This window comes from Maylandia zebra, linkage group LG22 (genome assembly GCF_041146795.1).
Source record: "Maylandia zebra isolate NMK-2024a linkage group LG22, Mzebra_GT3a, whole genome shotgun sequence".
In the NCBI taxonomy this organism is placed as follows: Eukaryota; Metazoa; Chordata; class Actinopteri; order Cichliformes; family Cichlidae; genus Maylandia; species Maylandia zebra.
Genome location: NC_135187.1, coordinates 25322993 through 25337895, shown reverse-complemented (window position 1 = coordinate 25337895; position 14903 = coordinate 25322993). Strand labels below are relative to the sequence as shown.

Here is a 14903-nt window from a genome sequence, read left to right as displayed (position 1 = left end):
AGCATAAAACACAAGTGGTAGTATTCGGGCCTCCTGACCCTCACTCCTACTCGAAAGGTGAAAGCTTCATGTTTGATAAACAAATAAAAGCTGTTGTTAGAGCTAGTTTCTACAAACTGAGGTTCTGAGGCTCTGCTTTGGTTTTGGGTTGTTTTGACAGTCACCATATAAGACCATATTCCCCCTGCTTTGGCTTCTTTGTTGTGTTTGAGAAGTGATTTTAAAATCAGCATGTCTCTACCTTCCTGAGCTTTTAACTACACACTCTCCCAAAATATCACTGAGGTCGTCTGACCAGATGCTTCTGCATATATCTCAGATCGGGCCTTTGCTGTAGCTGACTCGGAACTTTGGACCTGCTTGCTGCTTCACATCAGGACCTGACCACTGTCTTTTAAAACATATTTTTTATTCCTTGGCTTTTTCTCTGAGTCTTAACATTCATTATTTGTGTGTATTGTGTTATTTTTTTATTGCTTTTACTGGCTTATTTTATTTTTACATCACTCAGGCTGACGCTTGCTGTTTATATATTTGTTTAAAAATAAAATGACTTAATGTTGCAATTTGCAATAAATATTAACACAGCTTCCATCAGTTATTCTTCATAAAAACAGCTTATTTATTTCAGGTCAGTCACCTTTCTAATTATGCTAAAATACTATATAATACTATATTGTATTGGGATAGAGGCATATGTGAATATTTGGAGGAGGATGTGTACAATGTACATCTTGTCATCGACTACACAAAGTGCAGAAGGTAAACAAAGAAAGAATTTTTTTTTTTTATTAATTCATTTTATTTATTTCAACAAATCATTCAGTGGTGACTATCAAAAATATAAAGGAGGCAAACTGATAGAAGATGACTGAGTTGTAGTTTTTTCTTCCAGCCAGTAGATGGCAATCACGCTCTTATAAAAGCTTGACATCCCCTCCTACAAACCATAAGAAAAGTAAGTTGAGTTTGTCGTCTGCGCATTTGCTTTCTGCGTCCAGTTCAGTGACCGTCCAAACTGTGAATCTCAAGTTAAAGCCATGGCCAAGGCAATGACTCTGCTGTGGGCGACCGGCTCTTGTCCCTGTTGGAGGGTGATGATCGCTCTGGAGGAGAAGAACCTGCAGGGCTACAACCAAAAACTGCTGTCCTTCGATAAAATGGAGCACAAGTCCAAAGAAGTGTTAGATATGAACCCCAGGGGACAGGTAGAAACGATCTTTTATCAAATCACCCCGTATAACTAACAAAACACTTGACTTTGCACCGTAATATTATATAATTGCCTCACGTTAACGTCACGGTCATAAACACTGATATCTGCGCTGTTGCTCTGCAGGACGGTTAACGGATAAAGAGTTGCAGTAACGGCGGCAAATAGTGTCAACTCTGATTAATGCTTTTACAAAATCATAAAAACTGAACGTTTCATTTAGCGTATATTCATTTACTCAAGGAGATTTTTTTCTTCAAGGAAGACGCTTCAGGACACGCCCTGCTGCACCTGATTGGATGAGCATTTCTCGGGAGCTGACACGTGCTCGAAAAAATATGGGCTGTAGAGATGAGCACGCGAGTTTGCAGCCGTGTTTCGAACTGCACCAACATGGCGGCTCGTTTACGTTAGAGACAAGTTAACGGAAATGTGTTTATGAAAGCATCTGAGGCGAGAAATGCACCGTGTAGCTGTCTTCATTTATCATAAAAACTGACTAGTTTAAAATGTTTAAATGCATATTAAAGCTTTAAGATAACCAGTTTGAACTTGACTAGCATATACTAGCACATTTCCATCAGACTTTAAATGCGTCTTATTGAATTTATTAGGGAACAGCACAAAAGCAGGACAGTGTTAAATAAAATGTAGAAATGAGGGGTTGTATCGTTGAATATGGGCTCTTGAATATAACCTGCAGCTGACTAAGTGTAGTAAAATAAGCAGTTTAATTTACATCTTTACACTTTCCAAATCTCAGACTGGAAACTGGCCTTTAACCATAAATACGGGAAACACTGCAGAGTGTTATTTTATCCCAGTAAAGTTCTGTTAAAATAAGTAATCAATTTTTTTTAATTGTATTTGTTTGATATACAAACGGTTAACCTAATTAACACCCAGTAGCCTTAGCATTAAAACCTGTTATACAGTACCTAATGACAGTTTTCTTGCTGACACTATTATAATTTCTTTTTCAGATTCCCACTTTCAAACATGGAGACAATGTCATCAATGAATCTTACGCAGCCTGTTTTTACCTGGAGGTGAGAACGTCATTTTGACAAAATATTCACTCACACTGAATGCAACATCACAAAATGTGCCCCAGTTAAATGTGTGTCTTTTCCTAATGTCTTGCAGAGCCAGTTTAAATCCCAGGGAACCAAACTGATCCCAGATGGCCCAGCAGAACAAGCTCTGATGTACCAGCGCATGTTTGAGGGTCTCACATTCTACGAGAAACTCAGTAAGTGTTATCTGTATTTTCAAATCCTGATTTCTCCTTTTATAAATTATTCCTTTGAGCCTCAATTCTCTCAAGGAACTTAGGAATGCTGCAAAATGCATATCTCAAATTTTAAAGGAACCATTTTTAATCAGAGTATTGCATAAAGTCAGTTACACTTGTAGGATATTGATCTGGTCAGTTTAGTAGCAGATGGTAGCATGAGGCGATACCTGGACCCTAGAGGTATTCCAACTCCTCCAGGATACGAACCATTGACAGAAGGTTTGCTGTGTCTCCTAGCACAATCTCAAGAGCATGGAGGAGATTCCAGGAGACAGGAAGTTGCTGTAGGAGGCCTGTACAGGGCTGTAGATGGTCCTTAACCCATCTTCTTTGTGCAAGAAGGAACAGGGTGAACACTGCCAGAACTTGAATATGACCCCCAGCAGGACACTGGCATGAATGTCTGACTAAACAATCAGAAACTGACTTCATGAGGGTGGCCCCTGTCCTCACTACCTGACGCCATGGAGCCAGATTTGCTTTTGCCATAGACTAGCAGAATTGGCAGGTTCATCACTGGTGCTCTGTGTCTGCAATCTGACATCTAGTGGTAACATTTTGCATCTGTAACGTTAATATTTTACGTATGTTTTGTTTTTCAGCTACAGTTGCCTACTATGAGTGGTATGTCCCTGAAGGTGAGAGACATGAGTCGGCTCTGAAGAGGAACAAAGAAGCTCTGGTCACTGAACTCAAACTCTGGGAGAGTTACCTGCAGAAGGTATGTGCATGAACACACAAACTCAGACAGACTCGGCCTGCTTTGATTTGTTCCAACTGTATTTTTTATTTTATTTTTTTCAAGCTGGGCTCAGGCTCTTACCTGGCAGGACCATCTTTCACGCTAGCAGACGTGGTCGTTTTTCCAACAGTTGGCGCACTCTTTGGGTTTGGGTAAGCACACAGAGGCTGTTTGCATTTCCATGTGGTCTCATCAGTAAAATGAAGGATGATCTGTAGACACGGGACTTGAAAGTCTCCTTATTCTGATTCGTAGGTTGTCTCCAGAGCGTTATCCTAAACTGGGAGAGTACTACAATCTGCTGAAGGAGAGACCCAGTGTCAAAGCCAGCTGGCCTCCTCATTGGTTGGAGAACCCCAAAGACGAAGATAAACTGAAAGATGCACTGAAAGACATCTGATATTCATACACAGATGTAAACATGATGCTGCATAATGACAGAGCAGCTTTTGTTGCCCTTATGCATTCTGTGTATATCTAACAACAGTTTCTGGTTACTCATACATGTTCAGCTTTGTCTAATAGCAGAATAACTCAGTCACACTATCGTAAAGTAAAGAACTAGTTTTCCCTGCTCAAAGCTAGCTCAAATGCTTTGTGTTTCCATGACTTTGCATAGTTCAATAATGCATCCTTTCCACAACTTTGCATCTTTTTCCAGATAATTAAAAAAAGTGCGTTAGCTTTGTAGACATGCACTGATTCAAGACTTGCACATTTGTAACAAAAATCTTCTATTTGCAATACACATACAAAGTCACCTGTTACATCCCTCTGCAGCCTTCTTTCTTTCTTACAGTTATATTGGCGGTTGGCCCCCTGCAGCCTCTAATCTCCTCAATGTTTTCAGATGGTGCTTATTGGCCACACCTAGTCAGGTGTGGATGAAAGCATACCTGAGGCAAGTTTCCAGGGAGATCACTTGTCTTTGCCTTGGTGGCACCAGCCTTTTTAGCCAACCAGGTATTCCATTTTAAGAAAAAAAACAAAAAAAAACCTCTTCTCACTAACACTCTGGTATTCATCTTTTTTTAAAAAAATTTTATATGTCGCGGCTTTTGAGCCGGGTCGTAACATAAGTGGGGGCTCGTCCAGGATTGTTTGAACATTTTTGTGGAGACTAAATATCAGTTTGTTTTACTTTTAAGTGGGTGAGTGAAAGTGTTCACTGTGATTGAGCAACGTCCCTTTAGTAAGTGTGTTTCAGCTGGGTGGCTGTGCTGCCCTTCCATCAAAGCACTTGTTTGTTATTTTGCTTTGTTGTTTTAGTTTATTGTGTTTGGTGGTTATCCTGGGTGGGGGTACGCTTCAGGGTTTGGTGGGAGACTGTACCCCGGTCTGCTGCCTACCCTTGAGTTTGCGTTTAAAGTTGCCTTGAGCCCGGTGCACCACTGAAGACTAGACGGGTAAAGTTTTATTTTTATTTTATTTTTTTTAAAGCATTTTAGGCTGGGAGTTGCACATAGTAAACCAGTGGCACCAAACTTGGCAAGAGGTTTGAGACCATTAATTATGGTCTGCAGCTGAGGCAGGTAGGGCATTTTTAAGTTGGCGTAGTGTGTACACTGTGTGTGCATCTAATGTCAGTGTTGATGGATGCTAATGAGATCCTCATGAGGTGAGTGTTTTGTGCTGTGACCTTTAGTGTTGTGGGGAATATAGCTACTTTTGTTGGATCACTTGTGAGTGTTGTTGGCCAGGTGATGGCAATAACACTGTGGGGTGCTGAGCCACCCTTGATGTGATCATTGTGTGGCCATAGCTCTCCATTTTGTGGTTGGTCACTAGTATGCTTGCTTTACTGAACCTTGTGGATTAAAGTAACTTGTTGTGGTATGAGGCCACTTGTATGTGTGGTGGAGACAACCGATCAATTGGTTGTGATTATTTGTTGCTACCAGTGTTGGTCAAGTTACTTGAAAAAAGTAATCAGTAACTAATTACTGATTACTTCCCCAAAAAAGTAATCCCGTTACTTTACTGATTACTTATTTTCAAAAGTAATTAATTACTTAGTTACTTTTTAAAAACATGATTTACAACCTGAATAGGTGATAAAGTGATAGATCTTTCAGCCCAATTCTACTTTTTCTGCATAATTCATCATACAAAATGTAATCAAATGGAAAAGTATCTTTTTAAAACTTGTTTTATCAGTTTTAATCTTTTAACTTTATGCATCAAGCAAAAATTTAATTATATGCAACATTCTCTGACTTGAATAAATTAGTTTAATATTTAAAGCTATTTTCTGCACATTCCAGCACATAAAATAAAATATTTTTTGTGTTTACACTCACTCTTTTTCAAATAGATGAAAGTAAAACACAGCAGAAAATCAATAAAGTCAAAGACTCAGCGGTCCTGTTGCTCTATTTTCACCTGTAAAGCAGGACTGAGGTAGGCGGAGGTTTACCCTGGTGCAGGTGTGCCGCGGTCAGTTGAAGAATCTGCGAGTTTCTCTGTGAGTTTCCCATTACGTCGTTGCGCACTCGGTGCTTGCTTGGAAGTTTAGGGGTTTTATCGCTGTAAAAAGAAGTTTTCTTCCCACGCACGATGGACGCTAATGTTTTTGTCACTTTTTATGGAATCAAACTCAAAGTAAGGTCAGTACTTCCACGCTTTAAACGCTGCACGCTCATACTCTCTCCTGCACTCGATATATGATCCACTGTTGATCTGCACACAGCTGTTGTCACCAACGGCGCACTCGCTTACGTCACTGTCGTGAGACATTCTTGCAAAAAATCACAGTTTTAGTAACGCAGTGTTCCTACGGGAAAGTAACGGTAATCTAATTACCGTTTTGCAATAGTAATCCCTTTACTCGTTACTTGAAAAAAGTAATCTGATTACAGTAACGCGTTACTGCCCATCTCTGGTTGCTACTTTTGGTCTTGTGTTGTAGCAGGTCAGGTAATCATTTTGGGTTTGACTGTTGTGCTCCTTTGTGTTGGTCACATGTTCCTTTTTGTGTGTTCAGTGTGGCAACTTCAAATCCTCATGCAGGGGCATCCATGCTTAAAGATGCCAACTATAATGTGAACACTGTGCTTCTGTTAGCTTTTACTTTTATTTCAGGTTTGTGGGTCAAGGACCTGAAGGCTTCAGAGGGGCTTTTAATAAATTTAGGGGTCCTAGAGGAACCCTTTTGAGGGAGGATGTGTTACGTCCCTCTGCAGCCCCTAATCTCAATGTTTTCAGCTGGTGCTAATTGGCCACACCTAGTCAGGTGTGGATAAAAGCATACCTGAGGCAAGCTTCTAGGGAGATCACTTGTCTTTGCCTTGGTGGCACCAGCCATTTTAGCCAACCAGGCATTCCATTTTAAGGAAAAAAAAAACAACCTCTTCTCACTAACACTCTGGTATTCATCTTTTTTTTTTTTTTTTTTTTTTTTGTTGCCTCCTTTGAGCCAGGTCGTAACATCACCTCATGTTTTATTCTTTGTTGGATCCATTTCCTGAGCTTTTCAGACATTTTCCTGAACTTCCTGTGTTAAACTACGAGTGGCCAAATCCAGTCTGGCACATTCTTAAAAAGAAGGAATGCACAAAAGTCTGAAAACCACAGAAGACAAAGTGACAATGATGATGATTTCAATTCAGAATTCTTTGAGTATTTTGTCTACATTTCATCCGTTGCCGGAGCTGTGACCCCCTTCTCTGTACATGTTGTGCGTGGTATAGCTGAAGGCGAGCCACAGACCTTTGAAGTCAGTAATAGGCAATATAAAATAGGAAGAAAAAAAAAACTGGGAACATTTCTTCTGTTGTAAATGTTCTTTTTACTCACTGGCCTTATACATTAAATGTTGTGATAACCTTCCATCAGTTATCCTTAATGAAAACCACTGTAATTATACTAATGTCTAAATATTTTATATTGACATAGAGGGTGACCATATTTGAATATGGAGGGGGGGTTGCTTGTCAAATATCAAATATGTCTTATCACCAACAACATCGATGGTACACAAGCAAACAAAGTGTGATAACAGAAGTGTCCTTCTGTATTTGCTTTGAACCTGTGATGGTATGCAACACGGTGGCCCCCTGAGTCCACATTATTATAAACAGCTACATTTACTCTTGGTAGAAAAAAAACATTGAGATCATCAGGACAGGGATGGATCTGAATTCTGGGGTTCAGAGGTTTGGAGAAACTTTCTCTCTTTCATCACAGCTGAGCTGTCCTTTCAGGAACATCATCTGTAAGCTCATCGCAGGGAACAAGCAGGACTCTCCATCTTCACCAGCAGCTCCCTCAGAGGGAAATCTTTACAGCTCCACCCCAGAAGATGAACAACCCCCGGACTTCATGATTGTGACCTTTGCTTTGTGCAATGTTAGAACCTCAGAGGCTCTGGACTTTTACACAATGATGTTATATTCAGTCCTGTATCATGTTATATATTTCAATTTGAAATGATCCTCTCTGGTTAGTCTTGTATGAATGAGTCTTAATTACTTCATGGCTGCTAACACAACATTAGCAATGTTAACACAGTGTTAAATAATTCCAGATTAAAGTTTTTGGTTCAGCATACAAATGAAGACCTTTTATCTGTTACTTTTTTTGTTAATGTTGTCTCATGCCCTCTTCATGCAGCTTCATACAGCTGACTACATTCAGTGTTAAAAACAGTCTGAGATCAGCAGCTTTCTTAAACAGCAAACTATTTATGCTCCTGAGTGTAAAGAATTTAACTGTTTGGCACCTTTGCTGCAAAAGAACAATTCCAAATAAGAAACCAAATTTACATCATCATTCCTCAGTTGTGAAAGAGACATCCCAACCAGCCACGGCAGATGGCTGAAGCCCTCCCTGAGCCTGGTTCTGTCTGAGGTTTCTTCCTGTTAAGAGTTTTTCCTTCCCACTGTCGCCAAGTGCTTGCTCACAGGGGATTCTCTAATTTTCGGGGTTTTCTCTTATAATAACTTGAGGCAATGGTTTCTTTGATTTAGAACCTTTAAACCATATAAGTATTCCTTTTAATCTGCAGCAGTGATTATTCATATTTTTGCATAAACAAATTGGGGTTCCAATTAACTAAATGACACAAAAGTGATATTTCAATTACTAGAGTGATATTGTTAAAACATGTAATCAATACATAAAATTAAGGAATTTTTCCATCTCATGTCTCAGCATGAACCTATTTTAGCTTGTTAGCTGAGAGAGTTACAAAAAAGCAATCCTGGGAAGAAGGTTTTACTGACAACTTTAAGAGGGAGCTATGGTATCTTACAAAGTAGCTTTGTAAGTGCTTACATTGTAATGAATTGTTATTAAAAAGTCCACTAAGCCCACATCACCGCTTCTATGTTGACATGAAGAAATATAATGCAAATTGGCATTGAAGTTACTTTTTTTGTTAGGGAGGATTTGTTTGTTGTTGAGTGCAATGTTAAACTAAATTCTTTAAAAATCAAAAAATGCAAGAACATGTTACTTTTTCTCCAAAACTCACAAACCAATCCCTCTGGGGTAATTGCATTGATAAACCCTTTTGCAAGAATATCAGATTACTCAATTAACTGGTTAAAATCTACAGTCCTTCCGATTAATTGCTGCTTCCATAATTATTCTTCTACTCCCCTGCAATCTGGAAATATAAAATATTTAGGTATTAATGTTTCTCCCAAGCTTGCAGATCTAACTAAATTAAACCATATCCCACTTTTAAAGAAAGTAGAAGGTGATCTGGCTAGATGGAAATGTCTACCCATATCACTCATGGGAAGGGTTGCCGCTATAAAAATGATGGTCTTACCAAAAATAAATTATTTATTCTCAATGATCCCAACGAAACCGCCACAAGATTGGTTCAGATCTCTAGATTCATATATGTCTAAATTCCTTTGGAAAGATAAACCCCCACGTATAAGCTTAAAAACACTACAAAAGACCAACGATAAAGGAGGATTAGATCTACCTAACTTTCAGCACTACTTCTTAGCCAACAGGCTTCAATTTATCTCTGGATGGCTAAAACCACTTGCCACTTGCTCCTCCCTTCCTTCCCTCCCCATCTCTAGCTGCCTCCCTCTTCCCGCTCCACCACAATGACCCACGCATGCAGGGCCTTGAGGTGAAAGTGTGTCACCAGGGTGCAGGGGAGGCATTCCCCCACCACTCCCCCTGCCAGTGGCAGATGCCCTCAGACATCAGTGCATTGGTGGTTCTTGGTGTCCGGGGATGGGCGTTCAGGTACTCACCAGCTCACTCCTGGTGGCTGCTTGTCGGGGCCTGGAGCCTGGGGCTAGCTTGGGCCCCTTCGGGGAGTGGGGTGCCCTCGGCCTCTGGGCCTGGGGCTCGGTCACTCTGGCACAGCTGGCTGCCGTCACTGCAACCCCCCCTGGCTTCTGCTCCGCGGCTGTTGAGTGACCCCTCATCTGGGGCTCTCCTCAGCTCTTTTCCCTCCGTTGGTCTTCCTTGGTCTCTCGTGCTCTGAGGGTCTCTGGATGTCTGGATGTCTCTTCATGCCCTGGAGGACGGGGCTATGGCTCCCCACACCCTCTAGCAGATCATCACATGAAGGAACCTTTTGAATACAAGCGCGCTCATGGTCACAGGTGTACACACGGGTGCTCACACACACAAACTACACCCTTTTTGGCTCCTACCTCAAAGCACACTGTGTGCTGTCGATCTTACGTGCTGCACAATAATTAATATTTAGTATCTACTGTTAGCTAGTTTATTGCGATGGTGTTGTATTTGTTATGTTGCTCTTTTTTGTTTGTTTTCTCTTCTGTTTTTTTAAATTATCTCCATACAGGTGATCCAGGTGTTTTGTTTGCTTTTCTTTTTTTTCTTATTCCTCCCTTTCTCACCATCTCTTCTCCCCTGTTTTTTCTTCCTCTCCCTCTCTTTCTTTCATTCTTTCTCCCTGTCCTATCCCCCAGTCATGTCTGTCCCGTCTGTAACAACCTAAAATCAAATCAAATAAATACATAATTATAATAAAGGTCAATCAAATGGACCAATATGGCAAGGCCATGATGATCCACTTGGTAAAGTAAATCCACTTGGCATCTTTCTTGGCCTTCAGAAAACAATTCTGATGGCTAAAGATCCAAACGGGACAGGCAAAAAAAAAAAGAAAAAAATCCAAAAAATGATTTAATATGAAGGTAATACGAGCAGAGAGCACAAACATGTTGAGGGATTAGAACAGCTCGTTTTATGGCCGTTTTTTTTATTTTAACAGCTTGCTTATTGTAAACTTAATTTTTCGCGAGATTTTCTTTTTATTAATTTTTTTATTCTTAAAACTTGACCACAGCAGCAGCAAATCACGTTATAAGAGGTAAAGCTTTGATACAGCACTTTAGTCATGGGTCCTTGTCCCATGTAGTGGGTGGCAATATGACCTTTTTGTAGTTTGAGGAGAAATCTTTCCATGACGTTGGGTGGTTTTCATCGTCACCTCCTTCACTGACACGTAGGGTCCTGGAAGGGTCATTTCTAGGATGACTTAATTCCCTTTATATTCTCTCATTAAGATCAATTTTCAAAGAATATGAAATTTCATTTCACTGTTATGCTGATGACTCATTGATCTATCTCCCTCTCAAAATTAAATAAATAATCATTTTGAAACCTGAATGAGCAAAAAACACAAGTGGTAGTATTCGGGCCTCCTGACCCTCCTCTAAAGGTGGAAGCTTCAAGTTTGATAAACAAATAAAAGCTGTTAATAAAGCTGTTGATAAACAAATCAGAGCTAGTTTCTTCAAACTGAGGTTCCTTACAAATGCTAAGCCCTTTCTCTTTTTTGCTGGCTTTGAGAAAGTATTTCATGTTTGTATTTTATCCAGGGTTGACTACTAAAATAGGCTTTATTTTGGCATCGGCCAGGCTTTGCTATGTTTTTGGATTTTTTTTTTTGCCAGTCACCAGACCATAGTCCCATTGCTTTGGCTTTTTTGATGTGTTTAAGAGGTGATTTACATTTTTTTATGACTATTTATTGTTTCTGAGTCATCGAATACATCATCATCTCAACCTTCTTGATCTTTTAACTACACACTCTCCCAAAATATCACTGAGGTCATCTGACCAGATGCTTCTGCATATACCTGAGATCGGGCCTTTGCTGTACACTCAGAAAAATTATGGTTCTTAAATGGTTCTTCAGATGTCTTCATGGTTCTTTAAAGAACCATCATACGTCAAAGAACCTTTTTATTTTGTGGATGGTTCTTCAGCTATTACAAATGGTTCTTTAAAGAACAAAAGGTTCTTCATCCTTAGCAATCTAAGTTTGATGGTGTAAATGGCATAAATATTTATTCACTATAATGAGGCTGTTAATTATACTGTGTGTTTTCTTTGTGTGCATGTGTGTGCGAAGGGGGAGGGCGGGATACCTGGCAATTACCCTTTAAGAGAAGATGGTAGGAAACTGAATATTCAAATAAAAGTTAGAAATATTTGCAAACAGTAGACACAATACACACATTCAAGTACTGTACTTTAGTTTTAAATTTTAATAAAGCATTACTATTTTCTACTCCAAGGCATTACTTTTGAGATTATTATATATTTTTGAAAATATAGCATAATGATAATACTAGTTATTGTAAACTTTACAAACCACCTAGCAGTATGTAAAGTCAAATTATAAAATACAAGTAAATAACAACTGCAGAACAGAATGTCAGTGTAATGAACACACACTTCGTTTTGACAAAGCGCACTGCTTAGGTAAATGATCTGAGTAGTTGTTCATCACTGAGCAATTTGTTAATATGTGTTTCGAGCCAAATAAATGACAGGGAGAGAGAGAGTGACGTCAGAACACGTCATACTATAACCTCCCGGGAGCGGACGGAGGGGTCAGTCGTTGGGATGCGCATGCGCAGACAGAGTGTGCGAGCGGCGGGCCTTGACCTTTCGGGAAAAAAACTCACGGACGGTGACAGCGAGGCGGATAACAGTCTTCAGTACCTGCTGGACTTTGAAGCTGTGGATTCTGGGACTGTTAGAAAAGGTAAAACATTTTCATTAAAACCTTATTACTGTTTTGTTTTTGTTACTCGTCATTGTAGCTTGCTGTTAATGTGCTAACAGTAGCGATTAGCTAGATACGTTAGCCGTTGACGTCAAACCACTGTTATAATTAAGTGAAGCTGCTCCCAGCTAATTTGAACCTTTGGCTTCTAAAATATGTGGTTCAATTGCGTGCTGCGTACATAACCTAATGTCAGCTAGACCGAAATTAAAATGTAATATATTGTTAAAGTCACTAAAATGGCGCCTGAAGCCTGTTGTGGCGTGAGCTCTGTGTCTGCTCTAGAAACTCTGAAATTCTGTAGATCTGAGCCATACATTAAATACTCACATGAACCTGTACTTTGAATTCTGTATGAGCTGTATAAAATGCAGCTATGCATAAGAGTTTTGAATGAATAATTAGATTAGATAACTCTTTATTGTCTAATCGAATTATATAGAAATGAATAGAAATGTGACATGAGAAGGTGTGTCTTTGACTGTTCCTGCATAACTTAGTTTCGGACTAGTTGACAAGTTATGCTCCGGTCATTTGATGTTTCCAAGATGTTCTTTTGTAATATAGTTAATTTTTTTGTATATTTCATTTATCCACCATCATACATACAAGCTAAGAAGAGGTCGTTATACTAACAAGAGGTATCAACGCTGGGCCAAAGTTCAGCACATGGTTAAAGTTTGTAATCCAGCCAGGGTGTAAATATCACTCAGCAGCCAGAGCTGAAGCAGGTAGCATCAACACATAAATCTACTCTACCCGGCTTAAATCACAAGAGCACCTCTGACCAAAAAGCTGTAGATTTTTCTTGTTTGCACAAATTAATCCAGATTCACATTAATTGTGTTCACAGCTCCAACAAAATGAGGAAGAGGAGGGGGAGAAACACAATTAGGTTGAATTACAATTGGATGGAAGGCGAGGACAAGGAGAAGGAAGCTTAGGATGAGGAGGAAGAAAAGCAGCAGGAGCATCTTTAGGGATCCCTATGATGTCATTGAGGTTTGTTTCATTAATATGGTCCTCTCACAAAGAAAGATGACTTGTTTTAGTTCACCTACTTCCTGTATTAAATAGTGATGTGCAAAATGTTGTGAAAAACCACAGAGCAGGTACGTATAGTGCATCTGCAGGTAAATGAACATCAAATCTCTAAGACAGACTGAAATCTGTATATTTATCACCCTTATGATAAAACCCACGTCAGCCATTGGTTTATGGACTTTGTATTTTGAAGCCTCAACATTTGCTTTATTGCTGTTGCTATGTTGGGACCATATTAGGATGAGGGATCAGAATCTGGAGTCATGCACACTATTGTTTCATTTAGTGTGTATCCATAAGATTTGTACAGCAGATCCAAGTTGTGCCTTGAAAACAGGAAAGTCGTCTGCATAGAGGAGAACTGTAATAGCAGGCTTGTACAAAGTGAGGCTTTGTGCACTCGTTTTATTTCTGTCACCCTGTTTTGATGCAGATTTCACTTGAAATCAGGCAAGAACTGGACTTATTTTTTATAATGTGTTCTTGTGAATTGATTGTGTATCGAATATGTTTGATTTGACTTTCTGCAAGACAACAGTCGTCCACTGGCCAAAAAAGTTTTCCAAATACCTCCACGTGATCTAGCCTGGATTTAGAAAAGAATAGCAAAAAAAATCTGCACCTCCTGCTTCAGATGCAATTTGTGTTTCTGTGTTCAGAGGCAGCGGTGAGACCTCGGATCATCCAGCTGGAGAGCCTGACCAGGAGGAGTCGAACATTAACTCAGCTCTTCCAGGGCACCCTGCAGACTCGGCTGTTGGCATCGGCGAGGGATGACGTGAACGCCAAACTGGAGTCCATCACAGGTCAACTGCAGGTATGCGAGTCAGACCTTCTGAGGAGGGTTTCACTTTTCTCTCTTCTTTATAATTGACTCTTTTCTCTCTCTTTCAGCTCCTTGTCTCAGAGTGGGAGGGATTTGAAGCACAAAGGGAGGAACTTGTCGTTTGGTTGGCTTATATGGATGTCCGCCTGAGTGAGGTTGACCAGCTGACAGGAAACACCAGTGCAAAAACTGAAACAACTGCAGGTGTGGGCTTGTTTTGATATGACATATATTTGATATGAAACATACGTCAGAGACATTATCCTAAACTGGACTAACAAAGGGCCATGAGTACAACATGAAACGTACATTACATGGTGTAATGCTAAAGTTCATTGATCATTTTAATCATAAACTTGTTGAAATATTTTTACTGAACATGCAAACATCTGCTGATGAAAATGTGTTGATTTATTGGTCTGTTATGAAGCTGTTGCTATTTCTAATGTGTTTTATCACTTTCTGATGTTTTATTAATTAAACAATACATGTATTATTTGTTGTGTTATCTGTAGCTATAGTATTTATATATATATTTATTTATAGTATAGCAAATATATTTAATTATTACTGTTTAAAACACTAATATGTGACATGTATTAGTAGTGATGTTGTGCTGAGGGTTAAAATGCCTTTTTGTCTTTTGGTAACTACAAAATGACAATAAACCATTAATATATGTCTATGCTGTGCTCGTATTTATTTTACCCTACTCAAATTCAATTTATGATGCATTTTATTTTGAAAGATTTAAAATGG

The 14903-nt window shown here is 39.4% G+C and overlaps 1 protein-coding gene and 1 long non-coding RNA gene across 2 annotated transcripts; both read left to right on the top strand.

Annotated features, from left to right (window-relative positions):
- The first annotated feature begins 939 nt into the window (after positions 1-939).
- Positions 940-4019, top strand: LOC101470694 (glutathione S-transferase A). Its single transcript, XM_014407962.4, has 6 exons — positions 940-1208; positions 2197-2262; positions 2360-2465; positions 3113-3231; positions 3316-3404; positions 3508-4019. Exons 1-6 carry the CDS (start codon positions 1041-1043, stop codon positions 3650-3652), a joined length of 693 nt encoding a protein of 230 aa, XP_014263448.2. The 5' UTR covers positions 940-1040; the 3' UTR covers positions 3653-4019.
- Positions 4020-12119: 8100 nt separating this feature from the next.
- On the top strand, positions 12120-14829 carry LOC143414564 (uncharacterized). Its single transcript, XR_013095197.1, has 4 exons — positions 12120-12253; positions 13128-13276; positions 13978-14135; positions 14213-14829. It is a non-coding gene; the product is annotated as an uncharacterized LOC143414564 (long non-coding RNA).
- Positions 14830-14903: the final 74 nt, after the last annotated feature.

Excerpts from the sequence above, each read along its gene's own strand:
- LOC101470694 (XM_014407962.4), top strand. The coding sequence starts at position 1,041 with ATGGCCAAGGCAATGACTCTGCTGTGGGCGACCGGCTCTTGTCCCTGT. Across the intron at positions 2,263-2,359 it reads CAGCCTGTTTTTACCTGGAG|AGCCAGTTTAAATCCCAGGG; the intron begins GTGAGAACGTCA and ends AATGTCTTGCAG. Across the intron at positions 3,232-3,315 it reads GGGAGAGTTACCTGCAGAAG|CTGGGCTCAGGCTCTTACCT; the intron begins GTATGTGCATGA and ends ATTTTTTTCAAG.